At 50.9% G+C, this 27,671-nt stretch overlaps 2 protein-coding genes across 5 annotated transcripts in view; both read right to left on the bottom strand.

Moving 5' to 3' along the window:
• The window catches only part of DDX46 (DEAD-box helicase 46), a 56,249-nt gene extending 50,758 nt beyond the window's left edge, over nucleotides 1–5,491 (bottom strand). For all 4 annotated transcript variants that reach the window (XM_062189119.1, XM_062189118.1, XM_062189116.1 and 1 more), the window contains exons 1-2: nucleotides 5,332–5,491; nucleotides 865–1,050 (exon numbers count right to left, since the gene is read on the bottom strand). In XM_062189119.1, the coding sequence (XP_062045103.1) occupies nucleotides 865–1,050; nucleotides 5,332–5,348 (203 nt within the window). In that variant the 5' untranslated portion in view covers nucleotides 5,349–5,491. The remainder of the gene's footprint in view (nucleotides 1–864; nucleotides 1,051–5,331) is intronic.
• Nucleotides 5,492–10,210: 4,719 nt separating this feature from the next.
• Nucleotides 10,211–24,572, bottom strand: CAMLG (calcium modulating ligand). Its single transcript, XM_062189120.1, has 4 exons — nucleotides 24,337–24,572; nucleotides 22,354–22,802; nucleotides 16,527–16,592; nucleotides 10,211–11,262 (listed from the first exon to the last, which is right to left on the bottom strand). Exons 1-4 carry the CDS (start codon nucleotides 24,518–24,520, stop codon nucleotides 11,071–11,073), a joined length of 891 nt encoding a protein of 296 aa, XP_062045104.1. The 5' UTR covers nucleotides 24,521–24,572; the 3' UTR covers nucleotides 10,211–11,070.
• Between the last annotated feature and the right edge of the window lie 3,099 nt (nucleotides 24,573–27,671).

The following is a 27,671-nucleotide window of genomic DNA, read 5'->3' on the forward strand; positions in this document are numbered from 1 at the left end:
CAAGTCCCAGTTTCCTGATGGAAAATATGGGGGTTTTGCTAGGAAATCTTAAAATCACTATGCTCTAAAATCTTGTGATTCTACTTTCAGACCAAAAAGTCTAAGACTGATGTTAGATGAGCAAGTTTACTTCACAAGTACTTGACTGAACGGTCTAAAATTGTTGCTGGGGCCACAGAGTACAAGACTGCGTAAGCAGGGCCCACACTGTCCCAGGTGAGTATTTCCCCGAGCACTCTACGGTATCAAGGCACTCTGCTTCCAACGCCTGAAAAAGGCAAATTGTTTGTGTGAACAGTACACAGCACCACCTTGTATTACTTTACCACTTTAATGGGAAAATGTACTAGAATTTCGGTGTACCTGGCAAGGGGAGGGAATTATTTTTACTTAAAGACTCTTTTCCACCTCCAGAAAAGTTTATGGTCACTCGACTGTGCAAAAAGAACCCATGAGCACGTAAATGTGAAATGAAAGTAAGAGTGTTTGGGGTTAGATTGCAGACAGCTGGCTAAAACGGCTGAGCACAGCGCAGAGGGTCTGCAGAAGGCCCTGTCCACTCCTGTCTGCTGTGGCAGTCGCTGGGCACACACTCAGCTCTCGGGCAGACCCGGAGCAGAGGTCCCACGAGAAGAGCACTTTTTCCCTCTTCCTTCATTTCTTACATCTCTGGGAGCTTCAGAAGTTCTCCTTCAGTTACAGGGAATATCAACTGAGGTAGCCAAACTGAAAATACTGCTTGAGTCTTTGTAGGCAGATCTTACAGTCTGATCCAGCAAGGCAGGGCTGCCAAGAAGCAGCCAAACAAGCCACTCGATGCGGTCCAGAGACCGCGGAGAAAGCCCCACCTCCGCCGGCACTTACCTCAGACGCTTCCTGTCCCGGGACCGGGATCTTCTTTTATCCCTGCTCCGAGACCGCTCCCTCCTTCGATCTCTATCTCTGCTTCTAGACCGTCTGTCATCTCGCTTACTCCTTTTGTCTGAAGGTGAGCGACTTCTAGACCGACTTCCAGAGCGTCCCCGGGATGCTGATCGCTTCCGATAGTGGCTAGAACAGCATTAAGCCAACGATTAAACTAGCAAGCACAGTCGGCTTCCATTATATTGCATTTCTACATTTTTTAAAAAAAAATATTAGAAGACAAATTAAATAAAAACCGACAGGACCTTCTGTAAACATTTTTACAACTAGGAACACTGTGCTGCAGCATATTAAACCCTGGCTTGGGACACCTACACCGAACATCCGAGTGCCAGCGCACATCCTGGCCCTTCCACTTCTAAGCCAGCTCCCTGCTAACGCACCTGAAAAGGAAGGATGATGGCCCATGCTCCTGGGTTCCTGCAACCCACATGGGAGACCAGGGTCAAGTTTTAGGCTCTTGGCTTGGCCTGGTCCAGCTCTAGCACTTATGGGCGTTTGCAGAATGAGCCAGCACACAGAACACTGACTCTGCTCCCCTATCACTCTGTCTTTAAATAAATAAATCTGGAAAAATAATTTTAAAATAAATTAGGAAAATCATCTCTCTGCTACAGGACATGCTGAGGGGGACAAAACTGCCTTATGAGCCCCAGGCAGCTTACACTTGGGTGCAAGAAGACCTGACAGAAAGTAAAAAGACAACTGTACACTATACAGGAACTGTGTTAGAAAAACACAGATCAGAGCCAGGGACAAGAACGGGAGCTGGGATGTTTGCTGCTTTACAGCCACTGACTGGAGACGGCCTTTTTCTCGGTGACATCTGCAGGACACACAGGAAGGAACCACAGGACAAGAAGAAAGAACGTTCCAGGCAAGCAGCTCCACAAGGACACTATCCCTAAGGAGGAGGCGTGGCGGATGTGTTCAGGGAATAGCACGCAAGCCAGTGGTGGCCAGAGCTGAAGAACAGAGAGAAGTAACAGCGTAAACAGAGACGAGGGCTTGGCCTTGGGCTCCAAATGGGATGAAAAGCATTCCGAGTGGGTTGAAAACCCATCAAAACACTGTAGGCAGAGGAGTTACATACCCTCACTAACGGTTCTTAAATATTCTAGAGGGGCTGGCGCTGTGGCGTAGCAGGTAAAGCCGCCACCTACAGTGCCAGCATCCATATGGGCGCCGGTTTGAGTCCCGGCTGCTCCACTTCTGATCCAGCTCTCTGCTATGGCCTGGGAAAACAATACAAGATGGCCCAATTCCTTGGGCCCTTGCACCCACGTAGGAGACCCAGAAGAAGCTCCTGCCTCCTGGCTTCAGATTGGCGCAGCTCCGGGCCTTGCAAACAATTGGAGAGTGAACCAATAGATGGAAGACCTTTCTGTCTCTCCTTCTCTCTGCCTCTCCTTCTCTCTGTGTAACTCTGACTTTCAAATAAATAAATAAATCTTCAAATAAAAAAAATATTCTGGGGGCCGGTACTGTGGCTCGTAGTTTAATCCTCCACCTGTGTCACAGGCACCCCATATGGGTGCCAATTCCAGTCCCCGCTGCTCCTCTTCTGATCTAGCTTTCTGCTATAGCCCAGGAAAGAGTTAGAAGACAACTCACATGGGGGAGAAAAACAGTTACTCAGCAGTGCAGACAAGAGCTGTAAATAATCAATTCTCAAAATGCCAATTTCACTAATACATTTTACATTGTTTTGTACTCTATTATTTATCACAGATCAGGGAAAACATATGATATTTGTCTTTTTGGGACTGGCTTATTTCACTAAGTATAATGGTTTCCAGTTGCATTTGTTTTGTTTAAAAAGACAGGATTTCATTCTTTTTAATGGCTGAGTAGTATTCCATAGTGTATAGATACTCCATTTTCTTTATCTGGTCATCAGTAATTGAATAGTTTGAGAAGAACTGAAATTAGTTCTTCTTTAATAGTCTGGTATAGGGGCCAGCACGGTGGTGTTGCAGGTAAAGTCACCGCCTGCAGTGCTGGCATCCCATATGGGTGAGATCCAGAAGAATCTGCCCATGGGGGAGATCCAGAAGAAGCTCCTGGCTCTGGACTGGCCCAGCTCCTGCTATTCTGACTACTTGGGGAGTGAGCCAGTGGATGGAAGACCTTTTTCTTTGTCTCTCCCTCTCACTGTAACTCTAGCTCTCAAATAAATAAATAAAATTTAAAAAAAAAAAGTGGGGTTGGCACTATGGCGCAGCAGGTTAACATCCTGACCTGAAGTGCCGGGATCCCATATGGGTGCCAGTTCGAGACCCAGCTGCTCCACTTCCAATCCAGCTCTCTGCTATGGCCTGGGAAAGCAGTAGAAGACGGCCCAAGTCCTTGGGCCCCTGCACCCACGTGGAAGACCCGGAAGAAGCTCCTGGCTCCTGGATTCAGTGCAGTTCCAGCAGTTGTGGCCAGTTGGGGAGTGAACCAGTGGATGGAAGATCTCTCTCTCTCTCTCTCTCTCCCTCTGCCTCTCCTCGCTTTGTGTAACTCTGACTTTAAAATAAATAAATAAATCTTTTTTTTTTAAGAGCTTTTTTTTTTTTTTTTTTTTTGACAGGCAGAGTGGACAGTGAGAGAGAGAGACAGAGAGAAAGGTCTTCCATTTGCCGTTGGTTCACCCTCCAATGGCCGCCGCGACCAGCGCGCTGCGGCCGGCGCACCGAGCTGATCCCAAGGCAGGAGCCAGGTGCTTCTCCTGGTCTCCCATGGGGTGCAGGGCCCAAGCACTTGGGCCATCCTCCACTGCACTCCCGGGCCATAGCAGAGAGCTGGCCTGGAAGAGGGGCAACCGGGACAGGATCGGTGCCTCAACCGGGACTAGAACCCGGTGTGCTGGCGCCGCAAGGCGGAGGATTAGCCTAGTGAGCCGCGGCGCCGGCCGAGCTTTTAAAATTTTTAATTTTTGTTTCTTTGAGAGGTAGAGAGTCAGAGACAGAACTCTTGTCTGCTGGCTCATTCCCCAAGGGGAAGCCAGGAGCTGGCAACTCAACCCAAATCTCCCACGTGGGTGGCAGGCATCCAATCACTTGGGCCCTCACTGATGCCCCCAAGGGCCTGCATGAGTAGGAGCTGGACTTGGGAGCCAGAGCCAGGACCCCAAAGCAGGTACTCCAATATGGGACACAGGCGTCCCAACTGCGTGGGCCAAACGCCTGCCCCTCACAAATAAATCCTTATCTTCGAAGCCAAATCTACAAGTCACACGCTTCCGGGCCCGCGTGCTTCTCAGACCCACCTGCTCCTACTTCCCTCTATCCTTGCAGGAAAGCTACATCTGAGGGCGCGCTGGGCTCTGACACCCTGTGCGCTTTCCCACCTCCCAGCCTTTCACGGTTCCCTGAGCAAAGCCAGAAGACGGGCCAAGGGGAAGGCCGAAGGGCTCGACTGGACCTCGCAGTCTGACTTTCAGCTCGGAAGCTGTGGGAACCAGCGCAGACCGAGGAGGGGAGAGCCGGGACCGACCCGGGGGTCACCCCAGCGGCAGCATGAGGGATCCAGCATTAGACACGGAGAACAGTCTGCTTCGACTAAGTCAGCGGGAGCAGAAGCGGGGAGACCACGCACAGTACGACGGGATGTCAGCCGCAAGGGAGGGGCGAGCCAAACCAAAGCGCCCAGAATTCGAGTGTGGGAAGCCGGAGGAACAGCAACGCCAGCAGCGATCTTCTCAGGGATTTTCGAAAGTTACGGGAATATTCTGTATCTGTGATGGGCACAGTGTATCTGCGCTAGATTTCATAAAGCTCTTCTCCAACAATTCCCGTTTCCCTGTTAATTAATTACGCCAACAGAAAGTACTTCTAGAGTTAAAAGTAAAACTTTCACTGGCCCTGGATAGCAAATAATCATATTTAAGATTTTTTAAAAAAAAACCCGGATCCCAACCCAGTTATCAGCAACTTCAGTGTTTAAGCCCTCACAGACGTGGGAAGAGCTCCTGACTCACGGCTGTCATGAACTCTGTCTGCAGTGTACACGGTCCACGCAACAAATGCTGCCAACAGCCCAGGGAAGGCCAAGCCGCGCACGGGGCCGCCGGCGCGGTCAGACGCTGCCCACTCGCCCCCTGGGCAAACACCACGCACGCACCGCGAGCTGGCACGCAGCGCCGGGCGCCCGGGGAGCGCCGCACACGCCAGGCCGCCGCGTTCACCTGGGGTCGCGCACCCCGGCGCGCCCGCGGCAAGCAGAAGTGGCGGGAGGAGGTGCCCAAGCACCGACAGCCCGCACGGCCGCTCCCGCTCCAGGCTCCAGCCGCCGGCGCAGGCTCGGCCTTCCCCTCACCCGGGGTCCCGGCCCCTCCAGCGGCCGCCGAGCAACGCCGGCCGCACGTGGGGACGCGCCAGCCCCGGCCCAGCAGCCCCCTCGACGCCCGGCCCACCGCCTCACCGTGACTCCCGGCCCATGCTGCTGGCCGTGGGAAAGCCGGCGCCCCCGGGAACCACAGGCAGGCGGACGGGACAAAGGAGGCGGCGACGCTGCCCCCGGCGCGCCGAGCGGGGACCCGCACTAAGAAGCGGCGGCAGCTACCACGGCGGCGGCCATCCCAGCGCGGCCAACGAAAACAGGACGTGCTGGCGCCGGCGGCGGGAGGACGGGCACAGCCGGCCGGAAGCCGCCTCCGCTCCACAGCGCCGCCTGCCGGCTGGAGGGCCCGTGGCACCGGCCGCGCCAGGCGGGGCGTTGCGGGGAGGGCGGCGCCTCCGCCTCGCGGACCGCACAGGTGTCCGGCTCGGCCACGCCACGGCGTGCACGCGGTGTATCCGGTGCGCTCTGAGCTGCCCGACACAGCTGCGTGCCTTGGTACCGCTGCACTTTCCCACAGCCCGCGGCAACCGGAAAACACCGGCGGCCGCTGACTGGCTGTGCTGTTTTTGTCAAAATTCATCGAGCTACATGTAGACGTGTGCTTCCTTGTGCTTTATTCCCTAGCAGCCAAGAGGCCACCAGCTGAGCCCTCAGCGGCCCACGTGGGAGCTCTCGGGCACGCCCCGGGAGCCTCAGTGGTCAGATTGCTGCAAGCCCCGTGGGAAGCCTGAATTGAACTCCAGGAGTGGACCACACGTGGGAATGCCCCCCCCCCCCGCCACGCAAATTCCGTGACACTTTTTTAGCACGTGGCCATCTGCTGCTGGGAGCTGGATGGGAAGCGGGGCAGCCTCCGTGGGTGTGCTGTGGCTGCCGGCCGGGGAGGTTCTGTGCGTGTGTGCTACCATCTGTGAGCACCCGTGGGAGGTCACGCCTGAGCTCTGCTACTACAGGGATCCTGAAGAGACTGAAAAAGAGCAGGCCACTCCGAAAGAGCTGTGAGCAGGGAGGAACTTCAGGGTGAGTGGGCTGTCCCAGCGCCCGAGTTTACCGCTGCTCAACCTGAGGTTGCAGACTGGTCTCCAGCGCCTCCAGCAGCTCCCTACTGGACCCTGGTCTGCAGGGAGCCGAGAGGGTGGTGCAGCGGGAAAAGCCGCCGACTCTGATGCTTGTGCCGTCATGGCTCATGTGCACCGGGTCATGTTTGCTCCACTTTTTTTTTTTGGACAGGCAGAGTGGACAGCGAGAGACAGACAGAGAGAAAGGTCTTCCTGGCCGGCGCCGCGGCTCACTAGGCTAATCCTCCACCTTGCGGCGCCGGCACACCGGGTTCTAGTCCCGGTCGGGGCGCGGGAGTCTGTCCCGGTTGCCCCTCTTCCAGGCCAGCTCTCTGCTATGGCCCGGGAGTGCAGTGGAGGATGGCCCAGGTGCTTGGGCCCTGCACCCCATGGGAGACCAGGAGAAGCACCTGGCTCCTGCCATCGGATCAGCGCGGTGCGCGGGCCGCAGTGCGCCATCCGCGGCGGCCATTGGAGGGTGAACCAATGGCAAAGGAAGACCTTTCTCTCTGTCTCTCTCTCTCACTGTCCACTCTGCCTGTCAAAAAATAAAATAAAAAAAATAAAAAAATAAAAGAAAGGTCTTCCTTTGCTGTTGGTTCACCCTCCAATGGCCACGGCGGCCGGCGCACTGTGGCCTGGCACACTGGGGTGATGCGAAGCCAGGAGCCAGGTGCTTCTGGTCTCCCATGGGGTGCAGGGCCCAAGCACCCGGGCCGTCCTCCACTGCACTCCCTGGCCACAGCAGAGAGCTGGCCTGGAAGAGGGGCAACCGGGACAGAATCCGGCGCCCCGCCCGGGACTAGAACCCGGTGTGCCGGGGCCGCAGGCAGAGGATTAGCCTATTGAGCCGCAGCACCACTTTGCTCCACTTCTGATCCAGTCTCTGCCAGTGGCCTGGAAAAAGCAGTGCAACATGGCCCAATCGTTTGGGCCCCTGTTACCCACATGAGAGACATGGAAGAAGATGCTGGCTCTGGCTTGGCTCAGTTCTGGCTGTTACAGCCATCTGGGGAATGAACCAGCAGGTGGGAGATAGCGCCCTCACTTGCTCATTCTCTCTCTCTCTCTCTCTCTCTCTCTCTCTCTCTCTCCCTCTCTCCTTCTCCTTCTGTATATATAACTTTTTCAAATAAATAAATCTTTAAAAAAGAAAAAAAGACTGGTCTGGTGGGAACAACCACTGGTTGGTCTTAAGCTGCTCTTCAGTCTCTGAAGCAAAAAATGGAAATGAGGTTGAGAGAGAATAAACACCAGTTTCTATAGAAAAAAAGACATTATTTGAAAGGGTTACAAAGAGGGAGAGTCTGCTGACTCACTCCCCAGATGGCTGCAATGGCCAGCGCTGGACCAGGCCAAAGCCAGGAGTGAGGAGCTTCATCTGAGTCTCCTATGTGGGTGCCAGAATTACCTTTTAGATCTTTAATGGAAGGAATAATAGCTCTTTGCTGAGTAGCTGAGTGTTTCTCAAAACCATAAGCATAGAGGCCCCAAAGAAGAGACGCCTTTAAATTCATATCAAAGTTATCAACAACCAGGGCTGCTGTTGTGTGGTGGGTAAAGCTGCTGCCTGCAATGCCAGCATTCCATATGGGCACCGGTTCATGATCTGGCTGCTGCACTTCCAATCAAGGCCCCTGCTAACGACCCGGGGAAAGCAGTGGAAGATGGCCCAAGTGTCTGAGGCCCTGCCACCCACGTAGGACACACCAAAGAAGCTCCTGGCTTTGTTGCAGCCATCTGGGGAATGAACTAACGGAGAAAAGATCTCTCTTTCAAAATAAATAAACCTTTTTAAAAAGTTATCAATGGGGCCGGCACTGTGGCACAGTGAGTTAACGCCCTGGCCTGGAGTGCCGGCATCCCATACAGGTGCTGGTTCGAGACCTGGCTGCTCCACTTCCGATCCAGCTCTCTGCTATGGCCTGGGAAAGAAGAAGACGGCCCAAGTCCTTGAGCCCCTGCCCCCATATGGGAGACCAGGAAGAAGCTTCTGGCTCCTCACTTCAGATGGACACATCCAGCCACTGCAGCCTTTTGGAGAGTGAACCAGAGGATGGAAGACCTCTCTCTAACTCTGCCTTTCTAATAAATAAATCTTAAAGCAGACACACACACACACACACACACTCGCATCCTCTGTTAGAATGCCTGGGTTCACATCTGGGCTGATTCAGATTTCAGCTTCCTGCAAACACAGACCCTGTGAGGCAGCATGTGATGGCTCACGTACTTGAGGCCCTGCCACCCACACAGGAGACCCAGCTTTAGCTGGCCCAGTCCTGGCTGCAGGAGTCACTTAAGGAGTTAACAAGTGCATGGCTGATTTCTCTCTTTGTGTCTACCTTACTTCTAACTCCCCTTTAAGAAAACTCATTAGCACAACAATTCTGACTAGGATAAATACTTCAAATACTTGAAGTATTTTCGGTGAGTTCACATCTCTCCCGAGTCCTGATGGAAGTTGCTTTTTCATATAGGAGGTCAAAGAAGTGATTATAGTTCACTCTGTCTCTGATACATCACTCTCAGGAAACTGCCCTGGATTCCAGAGCCACAGATTTTGATAATTTACCAAGTTGTTTCTTTCTTTTCTTTCCTCTCCTCTCCTCTCCTTCCCTCCTCTCACCTCCCTTTCCCTCTTTTCTTCTCCTTCTGGATCGGAAGTGCAGGAACTGGGACTCCAACTGGCGCCCATATGGGATGCTGGCACTGCAGGCAGCAGCTTTACCCGCTACACCACAGTGCCGGCCCCTTACCCAGTTCTGATTGTCTTATATCCCACTTGCTGTTTTTAACACCAAATGTGATCCACGTGCACCGGCATCCCGTATGGGCGCTGGTTCGAGTGCCGGCTGCTCCACTTCTGATCCAGCTCTCTGCTGTGGCCTGGGGAAGCAGAAGACGACCCAAGTCCTTGGGCCTCTGCACACAGGTGGGAAACCTAGAAGAAGCTCCTGGCTCCTGGCTTTGGATCACCTAAGCACTGGCCGTGGCAGTCATTTGAGGAGTGAACCAGCAGATGAAGACCTGTATTTCTTTCTGGCTCTACCTCTCTCTGTAACTTTGCCTTTCAAATAAATAAAACAAATCTTAAAAAAAAAAAAAAAAACCTACTACTTGCAAACATGGCAGAAGATATCACTTCCCAATCATCTTTGTCACTCTAGTTTTGTAACTACCCTGAGCACCGAGAAACTTCCATTTCTACACTTAAGGAAGTGATCACAGAATGTCAATTTATAAGAAGTGGCACTAAAACAGATACATTATAGTACTGATAAATGAATTTGAGGGCTGGTGTTACGGGGCAGTGGGTAAAGCCACTGCCTGTGACGGCAGCATCCCATATTGGGAGGCACCAGTCTTGTGAGCCTCAGCTGCTCCACTTCTGGTCCAGCTCCCCATTAATGCACCTAGAAGGCAGCAGAAGACGGCCCAAATATGTGGGAGACCCGGATGGAAGTCAAAGCTCCTGGCTTCGGCCTAGCAGAGCCGTGAGTGCTGCAGCCATCTGGGGAGTGAACCAGTGGGTGGAAGACCCCTCTGTCACTCTGCCTTTCAAATAACTCTTAAAAAAAAAAAAAAGAAATGTGAATTTGGTAATGATCTACAATTAGCTAAATCTTGCATGTATTAATTAAGTGAGATTTTGTTGAGGGGTAAGGAAAGTGCTAAGAGTGTAACCGAGGACCACGGGGGTCGCAGCCAGGACACTGCAGCTCTCCACAGGGTCCACAGCCAGGACACTCTGCCATTCTCTACACACAAGACTCACGCAATCAAGAACTGTGTGTGCTTCTAATCTTAATCCCAAATCTAAGGAACAGACTTTAAATTACGGTACTTTTTCTCCATTAGTCAGGTAAGAAACAAAATGACAAAAACCAGTACTTGGGGAGTAATTAAAAAGAGCAAGTGGTTTTAATATCACAAGGATTAACCAAATAGACCATATAAAAAGCTATGAGAAAATGAAACACCGAGTAACATAACACTTAACATTTATACTCTTCAAGAAGGTAAACCCTCCGACTGACACTGCTACCAAGGTAGTCAGGGGGACATTCACGCCACTGGGTTGCGTGCCTTGATTGTTCAGCTTCCAATCACTTTGTTCCAGTTTGCCTGAAACACAATATTTCTGAAAATAATTCAAAATTGAAAGCTGCCAAGTATGAAACATAAAGACTTTTTAATTCTACACTTATGAACCTTAATCATTTCTTCTATTAAATATTTGTGCTAGAATAAAAATTAAGATTCCAACTCAAAAAGAACAGGTAAGATTAGCTACCTTATTCAGCCCTTACGTTGAAACGTACAGACTTAGCATTAGACAATTCAGTTCCTTTCATTTTATTGTTAAAATGGCTTTTCTCAGGACAGAATGACACAAACACAGGAACAGTCCTCAGGGCTCACCAAGACCTTGTTTATCTGCTCTTCTAAAAGCACTAGCTCCGCCCCCAAACGTAGAATGACAAATCTGAGAAGTCAGGAGAGGCATAGCCTAGAGATTCTAACCAAATAAGAAAAATCAGCTAATGACACTGGGACCCTATTCTTCATATCAGTACCAATGCAGGCCCAAGCCTTTTACATCAGGGGATCTGCTGTTTCATGCCTGATAAAGTGGTTTTACAAACCCGAAAGAGTAACAGAATAAGTAATGGCGTAAGCCAGTCTGCCTCCTCTTAGGATACTGCGACACGGAAGAGAAACGGATTCTGTGAGCTCCTCCTGCCGAGCTCTACAAGCATCATGGCACTTCAGAGCCCCAGTAGCCAAGCAGTTCATGACAAAAGATAAACGTGAAGAAGTAGACACAGAGATCTGTGAAGACTTCCCCCATCTTGCTGTAGGTATCCATTGATCGATTTATCACTTCAGCAGGAATTCCAGACAGCAGAAGTGCGGCTGTTAGCACTGTGGTCTTGACCTTCTTTTCACTCTGGAGAGAGAAAGACTCAAATCAATACTACAGCTATCGGCAGACTACTTAAGCGCTACAGAAGCGTGATTGACACTGCTATTTTTGCCTCTGATTTCAAAACTGTTAATAAATTGCAGACAAAAAGTCAACATTTACTGAGCAAGTTAACACACAAATCAGCAAATGGCTAGGCAATATCAGACACCACCGGAAGTAACATGTAAGTAACAATTCAAGAGATACACAACAGCATAAGAGAAAAACAGAAAAACAGTACTAGGCAAGACATATAATAACTGACAAATGAGTGACACGGATACTGTGTGGCATAAGGGCTCAAAGGACTTAGAAACTGATCCAGTGTTCTACATAAATGAAGTACCAGGAAGGGTTTCAGAGGAAGCAGAATTAAACACAGGCCTTCCAGGATGATAGGCAGAGAGAAGCAATCTTATTACGTCAGTCTCATGACAGCAACGTCAGCATCGCAGCACAGCAGGTTAAGCTGCCAGTCAAATGCTGCTCACTCCACTGCAAGCCAGCTTCCTGCTAACGCACCTGCGAAGGCAGCAGAAGGAGCAACAATACTCGGGTCCCTGCCACCCACACGGGCGCCCAGCATGCAGCTCCTGGCTCCTGGTTCAGCCTGGCCTAATCCTGGCTGTTGCAGCCAACTTGGGGGGGTGGGGGAGGAGGGGGAATGGGTGCTATGGACAGAAGATCTCTCTCTCTCTCTCTCTCTCTCTAAATACAACAACAAGAAGAAAAGAGCCAGAGCAGACTGCCAGGTGTACTGAGCAACAGTGACTGATCTGTGCCAGTATCACAGCAACATCCTGCAGAGCCCTAACTGCTACGCAAAAGCATTCGCCCTCCACTACACACAACAGGGTAGCACTGAGCAGTCCAGGACACTCTGGGGAAAACAGAGAATACAACTTACTTCCTGATATGATTCTATTTCCTAATATAGTTTTCTGGCCTCAATTTTTTGAGAGTTTCAAAGCTGAGTTTATATTAACTTATTTAGTATCATGAAATATACTCAAACGGCTCAAAAATTTTTTTAGTAAAAGCTATGTTTGGGGTCGGCGCTGTGGCAGAGCGGGTTAACGCCCTGGCCTGAAGCACCGGCATCCCATATGGGTGCCAGTTCAAGACCCGGCTGCTCCACTTCCGATCCAGTTCTCCACTATGGCCTGGGAAAGCAGGACAAGATAGCCCAAGTCCTTGGGCCCCTGCACCCACGTGGGAGACCTGGAAGAGGCTCCTGGCTTCAGATCGGTGCAGCTCTGGCCCTTGTGGCCAACTGAGGAGTGTACCATCAGATGGAATACACCTCTCTCTCTCTCTCTCTCTCTCTCTCTCTCCTTCCCTCCCTCCCTCCCTCTCCTCTCTTCTCCTCTCTCTGTGTAACTCTTTCAAATAAATTAATTAAAAAAAAAAAAAAAAAAACCACGCTATGGTTACCTAAGAGGAAAGCTATGTCCACAGAAAGACTCAAATAACAAATTTCTTAGCAGCTTTTATCATCCTAACCAAAAATTGACAACAACCCAGATGCCCATCAATAGATTAAATAAGTGGATATATTCGTAAAATGGAACGTTAGCACAAAAAGGTAAAATAGGTAAGAACTACAGGTACTTTCAACAATATGAATGAATCTCAAAAATATCAGGCAAAATGAAAGCAGACTTATCTAAAAAAACAAAAGGGGCAGGCACTTGGGGCAGCTGTTTACAGATCTTCTATCCACATCCCATTTCAGACTGCCTTTGCTTCTGAATCAGCTTCCCATTAAGGTGCACCCAGGGAGGCGGCAGATGATCACCCAGGTGGGTGGCTCTCTGAGTTCCACAGAGTTCCCAGCTCCTGGCCTTGGCCTAGCTCAGCACTGGCTGTCGTGGGCAGCTGGGAAACAAAACAGCGAATCAAAGATCTCTGTCTGTCTCCCTATGTTCCAAACAAAGCACTAATTAAGAACAAACAGGAGGCCGGCACTGTGGCTCACTTGGCTAATCCTCTGCCTGTGGCACCGGAACCCCAGGTTCTCGTCCCGGTTGGGGCACCGGGTACTAGTCCCAGTTGCTCTTCAGTCCAGCTCTCTGCTGTGGCCTAGGAAGGCAGTGGAGGATGGCCCAAGTGCTTGGGCCCTGCACCCACATGGGAGACCAGGAGGAAGCACCTGGCTCCTAGCTTCGGGTGGGCGCAGCGTGCCGGCTATAGTGGCCATTTAGGGGGCGAACCAATGGAAGGAAGACCTTTCTCTCTGTCTCTCTCTCTCTCTCACTAACTCTGCCTGTCAAATAAATAAATAAAAAGAACAACAGGAATGATTACATGTGTTAAAAAATTAAACCTTTAGCACATACAGGCTGGGACTGACTGAAAAAGGGCATGATGGAACTTGCTGAGTGACAATCAAGTTCACAACCTTGAAAGAGCTGGTGTTTCACAAGTTGTTAAAACTTCACCAGGCAGCCAGCGCTGTGGCGCAGAAGGTTAATGACCACGACACCAGCCTCCCATATATCAGCACAGGTTTCAGTCCTGGCCGCTCCACTTCCAATCCAGTTCCCTGCTAACTGCCTGGAAAAGTAGAGGGAAAATGGAGCGATGCTTGGGCCCCTGCCATCCACATGGGAGACTGGGATGGAGCTCCTGGCTTTTGCTTTGAACTGGTAACGCCCTGGCTGTTATGGGTGTCTGAGGGGTGAACCAGCAGATGGGAGATTCTCTTTTTTTCTCTGTGCCTTTCAAATAAGTAACTTTTTTAAAAAAATTGTAGCTAATGATATGAGAGAAGTGAAATATATTAATGTGCACATTTACAACATAATGTGAAATACAGCAAGAAAAGTAAGGCAGATGGGAGGGGCCGGCGCTATGGCACAGCAGCTAAATCCACCACCTGTGACACCAGCACCCCCTGTGGGCGCCAGTTCATCTCCCGGCCGGTCCACTTCTGATCCAGCTCCCGGCTAATGGCCTGGTTAAAGTGGTATAAGATGGCCCACAAGGCTGGGGCCCTGCCACCCATGTGGGAGACCCAGATGAAGCTCCTGGCTCCCAGATTTGGTGTGGCTGAGTCCTAGCCTTTGCAACCATCTGGAGAGAGAACCAGAGGGTGGAAGGATGGAAGATCTCTCTCTGCTTCTCCCTCTAACTCTGACTTTCAAGTAAATAAATCTTTTTTTTTTTTTTTTTTTTTTTTGACAGGCAGAGTGGATAGTGAGAGAGAGAGACAGAGAGAAAGGTCTTCCGGCCGGCGCCGCAGCTCACTAGGCTAATCCTCCACCTTGGCGCCGGCACACCAGGTTCTAGTCCCGGTCGGGGCACCGATCCTGTCCCGGTTGCCCCTCTTCCAGGCCAGGTCTCTGCTGTGGCCCGGGAGTGCAGTGGAGGATGGCCCAAGTCTTTGGGTCCTGCACCCCATGGGAGACCAGGAGAAACACCTGGCTCCTGCCATCGGATCAGCGCGGTGCACCGGTCACAGCGCGCCAGCCGCGGCGGCCATTGGAGGGTGAACCAATGGCAAAGGAAGACCTTTCTCTCTGTCTCTCTCTCTCTCACTATCCACTCTGCCTGTCAAAAAAAAAAAAAAAAAAAGAAAGGTCTTCCTTTTTGCCGTTGGTAAAGAGAGACAAAGAGATGTATTGGAAATGGATTAAAAAATTACATAAATGATAAATATAATGAGAAGTCAACTGTAGAATCTATATGCTAAGAGTAGATGGGTGCTTAATGCGCAATTCTTTCAGATTTTGCTTATTCAAAAACTGCTTCAACAAAATATTGTTTTCTAGGGAAAAAGCAAATCTCTCTCCTCTCTTTCCCCTTTACATTCCTATCACAAATACCACTGTTGCTATGTCCCTGTGTCTTCTTCCAAGTTTCCTTCTGTATATACATGCAAAATGTAATGTGTTACTTTTCTTCCTTTTCACAAAAGAAAGAACACAATGGATCCTATTCTGCCTTTTGGTGTTTTTGGTCTTCATTTCTGATGGAGAGCTCACTGCTAGCCCTACAAAGAGAACTCCAACAGTCTGAATACAAGCTATTTTTTTTAACCTAGTCACTTAGAGGTGCACATTTTGTTTGTAATTTTCTTTTTAAGCAGTGGACATTTGCTTCCAAACCTTTGCTACTGTAAAACGGTAATCAGTGTTCCAAGGGTGAATTTCTAAACAAATGTTTTACTTAAAATCACATTAACTTCTTACTTTCTTACCTCTAAATGCTTCAAATCCACTAAAAGCATACATGAGTCTGTTAGCCCATTAGAAATGACTACACATACAGCCAAGTAGGCGTTTTCAGCAAAAACCCTGTATGTAACTCAGCAGAGTAACGTCACTGTGTATGCTGGGCAAGCCAGGCCCTCCACCTGCAGTCGGGCAGCAAGGGCAACACAAAGTCTTCCATCACCCTGTGCTGGAACTGCACCCAAATATTTCCTGCAAATATCAGACCTTCCACATCAAAGTTCACTGCTACCAAGTGTCCAACAGCTGTACCATAAGATAACTGAACCCATTTTAAAATTGATTTCCTTTACTGCAGACAAAGTGAGTTCTTAAATTTACTAAGTAACTAAATTTGGTACTCTCTTAGAATAGCACTATTCAAATTATGTAGTAAAGCAACAAATTTGGGGGCTGGTGCTGTGGCGCAGTGGGTTAATGTCCTGGCCTGAAGTGCCGGCATCTCATGCGGGCACCGGTTCTCGTCCCGGCTGCTCCTCTTCTGATCCAGTTCTCTGCTATGTCCTGGGAAAGCAGTAGAAGATGGCCCAAGTCCTTGGGCCCCTGCACCCTCGTAGGAGACCTGGAAGAAGCTCCTGGCTCCTGGCTTTGGATCGGCGCAACTCCGGCCGTTGCGGCTATCTGGGGAGTGAACCATCAGACAGAAGACAGACCTCTCTCTCTCTCTCTCTCTCTCTCTCTCTGCCTCTCTTCTTTCTGTGTAACTCTGCCTTTCAAATAAATAAATAAATCCTAAAAAAAAAAAAACAACAAATTTCCCCCCAATCCATCATGCACCAACATTTTTATGACACAAAATAAAAATGTTACGGTAATATCAAATTGCCATGAAAGCTTCTAATTCTTCAGGTTTTAAATGTAAAACATCACAAACACAAACATTTTGAAGATAAGCACTGGTAGATGAACTCACTCACTTAGACCACAAGCCGGACTTTTCTTAAAACCTAAAATTAGCTAGTCAGCAATCATTCTAAATACATCACTATAATTTAAAAAATTGTAATTTACCTTGGGAAAATATTTGTACAGTCCCATGTACGCAAGTTGTAAAGTAAGAAATGGAGCAAATATGGACTGTGAAGACAAAAGATAAAATTAAACATGTCCAACATAATCATTTAAATCACAGTAAATCAAACCCACACCAGCTGGGAGATCCCAAGCAAAAAACTACAACATTTAATTTTAGCGGCTGAACGTAATCATTTCTGCAACAAGATACAAAGACAAAGAGACTGGATTCCCTAACACACTGGTGGCTGTAGCAGGGCGGCTAAGACACCCGCGGGCCATATCGGAGCGCCCGGCTCTGGCTCCTGACTCCTGCTGCCTGCTGTAGCCCTTGGGAGGCAGCAGATGATGGCTCAAGTACGTGGGTCCCTGCCACTCATGTGGGGCACCTGAGCTGAGTTCCTGGCTCTAGGCTTTGACCAGGTACAGCCGTGGCTACTGCAAGCATTTGGGGACTGCCCCAGATGACAGGCGCTCTTTCTATATATATATTCATTTTGCAAATAAGTAAAATTTTTAAAAAACTGTGGGTGGAGGCATGTTAAGATGCTGTTTATAACACTGGCATTCCATATCAGAGTACCACAGTTCAAGTCCTGGCTGCACCGCTTCCAATCTAGCTTCCTGCTAATGTGCCTGGAATGCAGCAGATAACAGCTCAAACACTTAGGTTCCTGCCACCCACATGGGAGACCTGGATGGAGTCTCTGTCTCCTGACTTCTGCCTGGCCCTGTCCTAGATACCAAGACCATATGAGTAGAGCAGCAGATGCAAGATTGTCTGTCTCTACCTCTCTCTCTCTCACCCTGTTATTCAAATGCATAAATACATATATATTTTTAAGGGTTTTTTTGTTTTTTTTTTGGTTAAAGATTTATTTATTTGAAGGCAGTTATGGAGAGGCAGAAGCAGAGAGATGGAGAAAGAGGTCTTCCATCCACTTGTTCACTTCCCAGATGACCACAACAGCTGGAGCTGGGCCGATCCAAAGCCAGGAGTCAGGAGCTTCTTCCTGGTTTCCCTCATGGGTGCAAGGGCTCAAGGAGTTGGGTCATCTTCTACTGCTTTTCCAGGCCCATTAGCAAGGAGTGGCATCAGAAGTGGAGCAGCCAGGACTGGAACCAGAGCCAATATGGGATGCTGGAACTGCAGGTAGAGGCTTTATCTGCTACACCACAGTGCCAGTCCCAACGCGTATATTTTTTAAATTGAAAAAATGTTTTTTAATGCACACAATTATTTCACATTATTTCATTGTCCCAAAAGTCTTCTCATAAAAAATTATCTTTTTAACTTTTTCCTTAAGAATTATGAAGTTAGAGAGGGAGAGGCATGAAGAGAGAGAGATCTTCCATATGCTGATTCACCCCCTAAATGGCCACAGTGGCCAGGCTGAGCCAGGCTGAAGCCAGGAACCCAGAGCTTCTTCCTGGTCTCCCTGTGAGTGACAACGGCCCAAGACTTAGGCTATCTCCAGATGTTTTCCCATACACATTAGCAGGAAGCTGCATGAGAGGTGGAGAAGCTGTGACTCGAATTGGCACCATTATGGGATGCCAGCACCGCAGACAGTAGCTTAAACCATTGTACCAGCTCCATTTTTTAAAACAATTTTTTAAATTTATTTTTTATTTGAAAGGCAGAGCCAACAGAGAAAGTGAGGGACAGAGAGAGGGAGAAAGACTTCCATTTGCTGGTTCACTCCTGAAATGGCCTCACCAGCTAGGCCTGGGCCAGGCTGAAGCCAGAAGCCAGGTTCATCCAGATCTCCAACATGGATGCAGGGACCCGAGCACCTGGGCCATCTTCTGCTGCTTTCCCAGGCCATCACCAGGGAGCTGCATCAGAAGTGGAGTAGGCCAGTGTCACAGATCAATAGGCTAATCCTCTGCCTGCAGTGCCAGCACACTGGGTTCTAGTCCCGGTTAGGGCGCCGGATTCTGTCCCAGTTGCCCCTCTTCCAGTCTAGCTCTCTGCTGTGGCCTGGGAGTACAGTGGAGGATGGCCCAAGTCCTTGGGTCCTGCACCCCATGGGAGACCAGGAGAAGCACCTGGCTCCTGCCTTCGGATCAGCACGGTGCACCGGCCGCAACACGCCGACTGCAGCAGCCATTGGAGGGTGAACCAATGGTAAAGGAAGACCTTTCTCTCTGTCTCTACCTCTCTCACTATCCACTTTGCTGTAAAAAAAAAAAAAGAAAGAAAGAAAGAAAGAAAGAAAGAAAGAAAGAAAGAAAGAAAGAAAGAAAGAAAGAAAAGCAGCACAAAAATAAGATATAACTTCAAACACATGAAAGCACAGAGCACTTTAGATGAGAGATGATGTCTGGTGCTGTGGCTCAGCAGGTTAAGCCACTTCCTGCAGAGCCAGCATCCCACATGGGCACCAGTTCAAGTCTCAGCTGCTCCACTTCTAACCCAGCTCCTTACTAATGGCCTGGGAAAAAGCAGTGGAAGACGCAGAAGAAGCTCTTGGCTTCAGCCGGGCCCAGCCACAGCCATCACAGGCATTTGGGGAATAAACCAGCAAACTGAAGCTCTCTCTCTCTCTGTATCTCTACCTTACAAATAGATGTGAGATAAAAAAGCAACCATTCCATCCTTGATCTTTGCTATTATAATTCATAATCAGGGGAAAATCAAATCAATTCAGTTCAACAGAATCTATTTATGAAAAAAAATTGCAGGGCCTGGCATTGTGGCACAGTGGTTGGGCTGCCGTCTGCAGTGCCAGCATCCCATATGGGCACCGGTTCAAGTCCCGGTGCTCTAATTCCAATCCAGCTCCCTGCTAGTGCATCTCGGAAAGCAGCAGAAGCTGGCCCAACCCCTGAACGCAGGTGTGAGACCCAGAAGAAGCTCCGGGATCCTGGCTTCAGCTTGGCCCAACCCTGGCTGTTGTGGCCAGCTCGGGAGTAAACCAGCAGACAGAAGATCTATCTCTGTCTCTCCTTCTCTCTGTAACTTGGCCTTTCAAGTAAAATAAGTAAGTCTTTAAAAAAAAAAAAAAAGAAGAAGAAGAAAAACAAAATTGCAGAGGCCAGCATTATGGTACAGGAGAAGCTGGCTGCAGGGCTGATATCCCATGACAGGCAGAGTGGACAGTGAGAGAGAGAGAGAGACAGAGTGAAAGGTCTTCCTTTTACCGTTGGTTCACCCCCCAATGGCCACTGCGGCCGGCACGCTGCGGCCAGCACACCAAGCACTTGGGCCATCCTCCACTCTACTCCCGGGCCACAGCAGAGAGCTAGACTGGAAGAGGGGCAACCGGGACAGAATCCAGCGCCCCGAGCGGGACTAGAACCCGGGGTGCCGGCACTGCAGCCGGAGGATTAGCCTATTGAGCCGCGGCACCGACAAAATAAATCTTTAAAAAAAAAAAAAAAAAGAGGCCGGCGCCGTGGCTCAGTAGGCTAATCCTCCACCTTGCAGCGCCGGCACACCAGGTTCTAGTCCCGGTCGGGGCACCGATTCTGGCCCAGTTGCCCCTCTTCCAGGCCAGCTCTCTGCTGTGGCCAGGGAGTGCAGTGGAGGATGGCCCAAGTGCTTGGGCCCTGCACCCCATGGGAGACCAGGAGAAGCACCTGGCTCCTGGCTTCGGAACAGCGAGGTGCGCCGGCCGCAGCGCGCCGGCCACGGCGGCCATTGGAGGGTGAACCAATGGCTAAAAGGAAGACCTTTCTCTCTGTCTCCCTCTACTGTCCACTCTGCCTGTCAAAATAAAAAAAAATAAAAAAAAATTAAAATTAAAAAAAATAAATAAATAAAAAAGAAAAGAAAAAAAAGAAAGAAAGAAAGAGAGCCGGCACCGTGGCTCAACAGGCTAATCCTCCACCTTGCGGCGCCGGCACACCAGGTTCTAGTCCCGGTCGGGGCGCCGGATTCTGTCCCGGTTGCCCCTCTTCCAGGCCAGCTCTCTGCTATGGCCCGGGAGTGCAGTGGAGGATGGCCCAAGTGCTTGGGCCCTGCACCCCATGGGAGACCAGGAGAAGCACCTGGCTCCTGCCTTCGGATCAGCGCGTTGCGCTGGCTGCAGCACACCAGCCGCGGTGGCCGTTGGGGGGTGAACCAACGGCAAAGGAAGACCTTTCTCTCTTTCTCTCTCTCTCACTATCCACCCTGCCTGTCAAAAATTAAAAAGAAGGGCCGGCGCCGCGGCTCACTAGGCTAATCCTCCACCTTGCGGCGCCGGCACACCAGGTTCTAGTCCCGGTCGGGGCACCGATTCTGGCCCAGTTGCCCCTCTTCCAGGCCAGCTCTCTGCTGTGGCCAGGGAGTGCAGTGGAGGATGGCCCAAGTGCTTGGGCCCTGCACCCCATGGGAGACCAGGAGAAGCACCTGGCTCCTGGCTTCGGAACAGCGCGGTGCGCTGGCCACAGCACACCGGCCGCGGCAGCCACTGGAGGGTGAACCAACGGCAAAATAAGACCTTTCTCTCTGTCTCTCTCTCACTATCCACTCTGCCTGTCAAAAAAAAAAAAGAAAGAAAGAAAAGCAGAGCAATAGAAGTGCTTCCTCATCCCCCATGTAAGTGGCAGGGGCCCAAGTACTCAAGCCATCTCATGTGCCTTCCAGGCACATTCATAGGAGGCATGACCTGAAGTGGATTAGTGGGGACTCGAACCAGTGCTCTGACATGGAATGCAGCAGCTTAATCCACTGCAGCACGATGCTGACCTCCAAAATACCTCTCTCCGTAACTAAGATGAATAATAAGGCCTGTAATACATCTCCAGCCACGGGCACCTAGCAGATGCGATGTTAACAGGGACAATGAATTCTACAGAGTAAAAGTACTCACGGGGCTGGTATTCAGCATAGCATTTAAGACACCTGCACCCACAAGGGAAAACCTGCTTTGTAACTAGGATTGCCTCTCTCTCTTTTTTTTTTTTTTTTCTTAAGATTGTATTTATTTATTTGAGAAGCAGAGAGAGGAAGACAGAAGAGAGGTCTTCATCCACTGGTTCACTTCCTAAATGTCCACAACAGCCCAAGCTGCACCAATCCGAAGCCAGGAGCCAGGAGCTTCTTCTGGGTCTCCACGTGCGTGCAGGAGCCCAAGCACTTGGGCCATCTTCTGCTGCTTTCCCAGGCCACAGCAGGGAGCTGGATCAGAAGAGGAGCAGCCAGGACTAGGTTCAGCACCCATATGGGATGCCGGTGCCACAGGTGGAGGCTTAGCCCACTGCGCCACAGCACTGGCCCCAGGATGTGGCTCTCGACTGCAGCTTGCTAATGAAGACAACGGGCGCAGATGAGCCGGCACTCAGACTGCGTTCCCGACTCACAGCTCTGGGCCCAAGCCCAGCTCTGGTCCCTGAGGCATTTTGGGAAGAACAAACAGATGAAACCTCGTTCTCCCTCTGTCCTTCTACTTCTCAATTACATTTTAAAAAATTTTCAGGGCCGGCCCTGTGACACAGCCAGTAAAGCTGCCACCCGCAACACCGGCATCCCATATGGGTGCCAATTCGTGTGCTGGCTGCTCCACTTCGAGTCCTGGCCGTTCCACTTCCAATCCAGCTCCCTGCTAATGCTCCTGGGAACGCAGTGGGAGATGGACAAAGTGCTTGGGCCCCTGCACCCGTGTGGGTGTCTTGGAAGAAGCGCCTGACTCCTGGTTTCAGCCTGGCCGGGCTCTGGCCATTGTGGCCATTTGAGGAGTGAACCAGCAGATGGAAGATATTCCTCCCTCCCTCCCTTCCTCTCTCTGCCTCTCCTACCATGTAACTCTCAAAAAAATTAAAATGTAAAAGCATTCATTATAAGCAATTTGCATATTCCATAAGTTAGTTAGCAGCCCGCAGTTCTTTTCCTTACCAAGTATTTGCAAACAAAAGCTCTGACTGCTAGAGCGAGAAGAGCACATCCCACCAATCTAAATACTCGAAAAGAGTCAAACTCTTCGGCTGCGCTCCCGTCCTCCTGACTGGGCTTCTCGCTGGTCAGCTGCTTCCGCAACTTCATGGCTTCCTCGAATCTGGAAAGGTACTGCTCCAGCCCGTGGCGAGAGGCCCTCTGCACGGCGTCCGCTGCCAGCTCCCCTCTGCTGCGCAGCCGGAGCTCCAGGTTCAGGTCGTCAGGGCACTCGGGCGGCGGAATCAAAGAGTCCAGCGCGTCTCCCCGGACCTCAGCCGCACCCCCGTGCTGGTCCGCTGCTCCCGCGCCGACCGAGTCGCCCAGCACCACGCGCTTGGAGACCGAAGGAATGCCGAGGGCGTTCAGCCTGTCACTGTCCTGCTGCTTCGATTTCGCTTGGCTCTCTTCTTCTGAGGAGAGAAATGTACGTCTCATGTATTCCATACAGGCGAGCACTTTACACGTTAATATTTTAAAATAAGCGGCTGCGGCTAGAACTTGGCAGTCTCTGAAATGAAATACACACTGACTGTGCATAAAACGAGAGCTGGTTCCTCCCTCCACACCCTCAAAGCCAGCCGTACACAACAGAGCGTTCCGGCAGAGCAAACAGCTCAGCCTTGGCAGGCAGCGCGGGAGAGCAGGCATGGACAAACCGTTCTCCTAGCGCTTCCTGGACAGTACATCCCACAGTTCCTGCTCTAGCGTCTCTGGCTGAAGACATAAAATCATTAAGCCTTTTAAAAAGCAGTGTTTGTTTCTTTCTAACTCGAATGTTAAGTTGGATTTTGAATCCAGAGCTCTGTGAGCACAGGGTGTGGCCTGTCCCCCGGCCACTGTGCACGTGGTCAGGCAGCCAGCGTGTGTCCACACGCAGCCTTAAGACGCTGCCATGGCTGTTCTTCCTAAAGCAAACCTGTAAAGATAAAAATTTCAAAGCAAAAGAACAAAATGAGAATGCATCTCCAAGAAAGATGATGAACAATGCTTTGGAAAGACAAGCCTCCTACCATCGAAGGGAGAACTGTTCTCCCAACCACCGTTCTGGACAATTTGGAAAGGGGCTCTCACTCCCCCAGGAGTGTGTCTGCAAGCTCGGAGCTACACTCACATCTCGAACCTCCCGGGATTCAGGAAGACCTAGGGAGCTTGCACCCAAAAACCAAAGGCCGATTACTAAGAGAAACGCTGGACGGAAACCTTCCCACCAGCGCGCTAAGTGCTTCGTTCTATTCACACGGAAAAGGATTCTTTAAGAAAACACCTCGACACCCTCTTGGGGACACTGCTCCAGGTCTCAATGCAAACCCAACCTCAGTCACACCCGTCTCGGCTAACAGGGACCGCCCAGCTCGGTGGGCGCGGCGCACCTGCTGCTCTGACTTCTGGAAGACCTGGAGCTGCCCGCGCTGGGGGCGCTGAGCACAGACACTAGCTGGGGTGGGGGGTCTTTCTTCCGTGCAGGGCCACTTGAATATCTACAACATCATTTGCGCGTCAGTCAAACAAAATTATCAACTTAAAAAATTAGCCTGCCACGGATGGACTGGACTTCCAGTCCCGCCTGCGGCGATTTCGCGGACCTCAGGCCGGGAGTCCCCCAGCCCCGCGTCCCCGATCCACCGCGGACCGCCCGGGGGGGCCAGAGCCGACCAGCGGCTGTGCCCGACGGCAATTACACAGCAAACGGCAACACAAGGCAGATGCCAGGGAAAGCCGTGGGAGCAGAGGCCCCAGGAACGGACAGCAGGGGCCGTCATCCTCCCGGGGGCACCGCGAGAACGGCCGTCTCCAGGCTGCCGCCCGCAGCGACCCCGGAGTCAGGCAGGGGGACGCAGGGCAGGGGCGAGGCCAGCGAGACGCAGTGGGGGCGGGGGGGAGGCAAGATGACCCCGAAGGTGCCAAGCAGCGGGCAGGACGCCGTGGGGAAACGGACGTTCTCACCCGCGCCGCTCCCGGGCCTGTGGAAACCCATGATGCGGTTGATGCGCTGTTCCGAGTTCATCAGCAGCTTTCGCCGCCGCAGCTCGGCCCGACGCTGAGAAGCCGACATGCCGGACCCCGCCGGGGCCCCCGGTCGGTCCCCGCCATCGGCAGCGACGGTCACCGGCTCCATCCGCCCATCCATGGTCTGCAAGTGGCGGCGGCACCGGTGAGTTCGGGCAGGGCCGCACGGCGCCCCAGCGCGTCCCAGCGTAGACCCGCCCCCCGCGCGCGGGGCGGGGACTGCGGCCCGAGCGCGCCCGCGCCGCCCGATGGGAAGGAGCGCGAGGCTGAGGCCGCCATTTTGAATGAGGGCAGCGCCTGTCGTCCAGGACGGCCTGCCTAGCATTCCGCTGACAGCTGGTCTCCTCTCTTCTTCAGTAAGAGATAAATAAAATGGTCCGTAGCCTGGCGATGTGGAAAAAGATGAAACTGAGGAAAGCGATAGGCGTGTAGTTCACAGGTGCCAGGAAGCAAAATGGAGGGTGCAGCTTCAGGCGCTTTTTTACAGCACTCCTGCGGCCTCGCTCATTGGACGTAGGAACACGAAAATTGCCGAGCAACGCTTTAGAGAGGAATTTTTTTCTCGGGGCTGACTCTCAGAATGTGCTCCTCTCTCAAGTGGGCTAGTTCTCAGGCTTTCCTCACGTTTTTGTTTTAGTAGGACTTTCCCTGCGATGTCTTCCCTGTCCGTTCTGTGTGAATGATCCACGCTCCTTAGTCCTGTCTACCTCTTTCCTCCTTTGCACGTACACCTCCGTGTCGGGTGTACCCTGTTGATCGCCTGCCTCTCACCGCCTGAAATGTAAGACTGTGAAGCCCCGCAGGAGCTCTGTTCTCTGCTGCGTGGATGCGCGTCGAGGCCTCCGCTTCCGCGAGGCGCACTGGGCGCAGCGGCGCAGGCCCCGAGCGGGAGGTTTGGGGGCTCCTGAGACTGTTCTTTATTTATTTTATTTATTTGAAAGGCAGGGTTAGAGAGAGAGCGCTCTTCCATCCGCTGGTTCACTCCCCACATGGCAGCAAGGGTTGAGCCAGGAGCGGGCCCAAGCGCTTGGCCATCGTCAGCACCCTGGCCGGGAGCCGGCCAGACTGGAAGCGGGGCGACGTGGATGGTGTTCCAGGCTCCTGGCTTCAGTGCGGCCCTTTGTAACTCTGCCTTTCAAATAAATAATTTTTTAAGGAAAAAAAAAAAAGCCTCTTTATAAAAAATTACTCAAGTAGCCAAGTAGTTTTTCCCTAACCGTAATATCAAAGTATTTATGTTAACTTTTAGTACAGCTATAAATACTCCAAAACAAAATATGCAAAATCATCTGAAATTAGATTTCACGCTGCTGGTTACTCGATTGTGAGTTGGGCCCAGCAGGTCCCCGGGGACCCTCTGCAGCTGCCAGAGGGCTCTGTGACGTCATCAGATATGTCCGTCTTTGCCCGGGTTCACTTCTGCTCTGACTCTACCTTTTTCATCCCAGTCCAAAATGCAGAAGAGCAACAGACAGGCTGTGATTTTTCATTATCCAAATGAAGTAGTGGCAATTTGGGTCTGCATATTTTAAGGTTGTCCAGTTTCTATAAAGAGTATGAAGAGGCATTTAGTATGCTCCGAGCCCACGGCAGCTCCCTGCCTTCCCAGCTCTGCAGGGCAACCTGAAGATGGGGGTCTCCAGCACAGGCCTGCGCTGACTTTGCAGCCTCAGACAAGGTGAGCGGAAATCGAAGAAAGCAAATCCTTTTCTTCAAGGGACCCTAAACCCCCAGATTTCAACAAGCATGAAGATACAGTTAAATTCTTCCATTTGAATTAAAAGCTGACATAGGAATTCACACCAGGAAGTACTCATCTTGTACAAGTTTTAAAATGTGTTCACTGGGGCGCTGTGGCACACTGAGTAGAACAACAGCCTGCAGCGGCAGCATCTCTCATGGGTGCCAGTGTGAGTCCTTGCTGCTCTACTTCCGATCCAGGTCCCTGTTAATGCGCCTGGGAAAGCAGTGGAAGGTGGTCCAAGTCCTTGGCCCCTGTACCCACGTGGGAGATCCAAAAGAAGCTCCTGGCTTCTGGCTTTGGATCAGCCTAGCACTAGCCATTACAGCCATTTGGGGAGTGAACCAGCAGATGGAAGTGTTCTCTCTATCTCTGCCTTTCAAATAAATAAATCTTAAAAAAAAAAAAAAAAAAAAAGGTATGTTTGAGATGCTCAGAAATAAAGCAAATTTGTATTTTTTATTTGAGAAACAGAGAGCGCTCATCTATCTCCTGGTTCACTCCCCAAATGCCTGCAGGAGCCAGGGCTGAACCAAGGCTGAAACAGGTACTGGAGAACTCACTTGAGGTCTCCCACGTGGGTGACAGGATCCCAGTGACCTGCACCATCACTGCTGCCTGCACATTAGCAGGAAGCTGAGGTGAGGAGTCAGGAGCCAGAGGTGGATGTTAAACGCAGGAACTCCAGTGTAGGATGTAGCCATCTCAACCAGCAGCCTAACCATTAGGCCAAACATCCCCTCCCCTAAATAATTTTATTCATGAAATTAATCTACTGAACAAAAACAGACAGAAATGAATCAGAAACATCTGGATATAAAAAAAAAATCAATCTTGGCCAGCGCCGCGGCTCAATAGGCTAATCCTCCACCTAGCAGTGCCGGCACCCCGGGTTCTAGTCCCGGTCGGGGCGCCGGATTCTGTCCCGGTTGCTCCTCTTCCAGTCCAGCTCTCTGCTGTGGCCCGGGAGTGCAGTGGAGGATGGCCCAAGTGCTTGGGCCCTGCACCCCATGGGAGACCAGGAGAAGCACCTGGCTCCTGCCTTCGGATCAGCGCGGTACGCCAGCCACAGCGCGCCAGCCGCGGCGGCCATTGGAAGGTGAACCAACGGCAAAAAGGAAGACCTTTCTCTCTCTCTCTCACTGTCCACTCTGCCTGTCAAAAAAAAAATCAATCTTGGCAATAAAAAGTGTAGTCATGCAGTTATTTGGGAAATGGGCCAGAGAATGGAGTTCTGTCTGCATCTCAAATGGATAAAATTTATTAACATTAGTCATACAAATATAAAATACAGTAGCTAAGATCAAACTTGTCTGGACATGGTCAAGAAGAAATTAATAGGAATTCTAGGGGTAACAGAGGGAATATAGGTAAGCAAAGAAAATACAATACCTGAGATTTTCCAGAAAAGATTGACCAGAATCTTCAAATTAATGTGCACTGTGGGGACAGGCCTTGTGGCACAAGAGGTTAAGTGGCCGCTTTGCACATGTGCGTCCCACACGGGAGTGCCTGGGCTTGAGTCCCAATC

Source organism: Lepus europaeus, chromosome 4 (genome assembly GCF_033115175.1).
Source record: "Lepus europaeus isolate LE1 chromosome 4, mLepTim1.pri, whole genome shotgun sequence".
Taxonomy (NCBI): domain Eukaryota; kingdom Metazoa; phylum Chordata; class Mammalia; order Lagomorpha; family Leporidae; genus Lepus; species Lepus europaeus.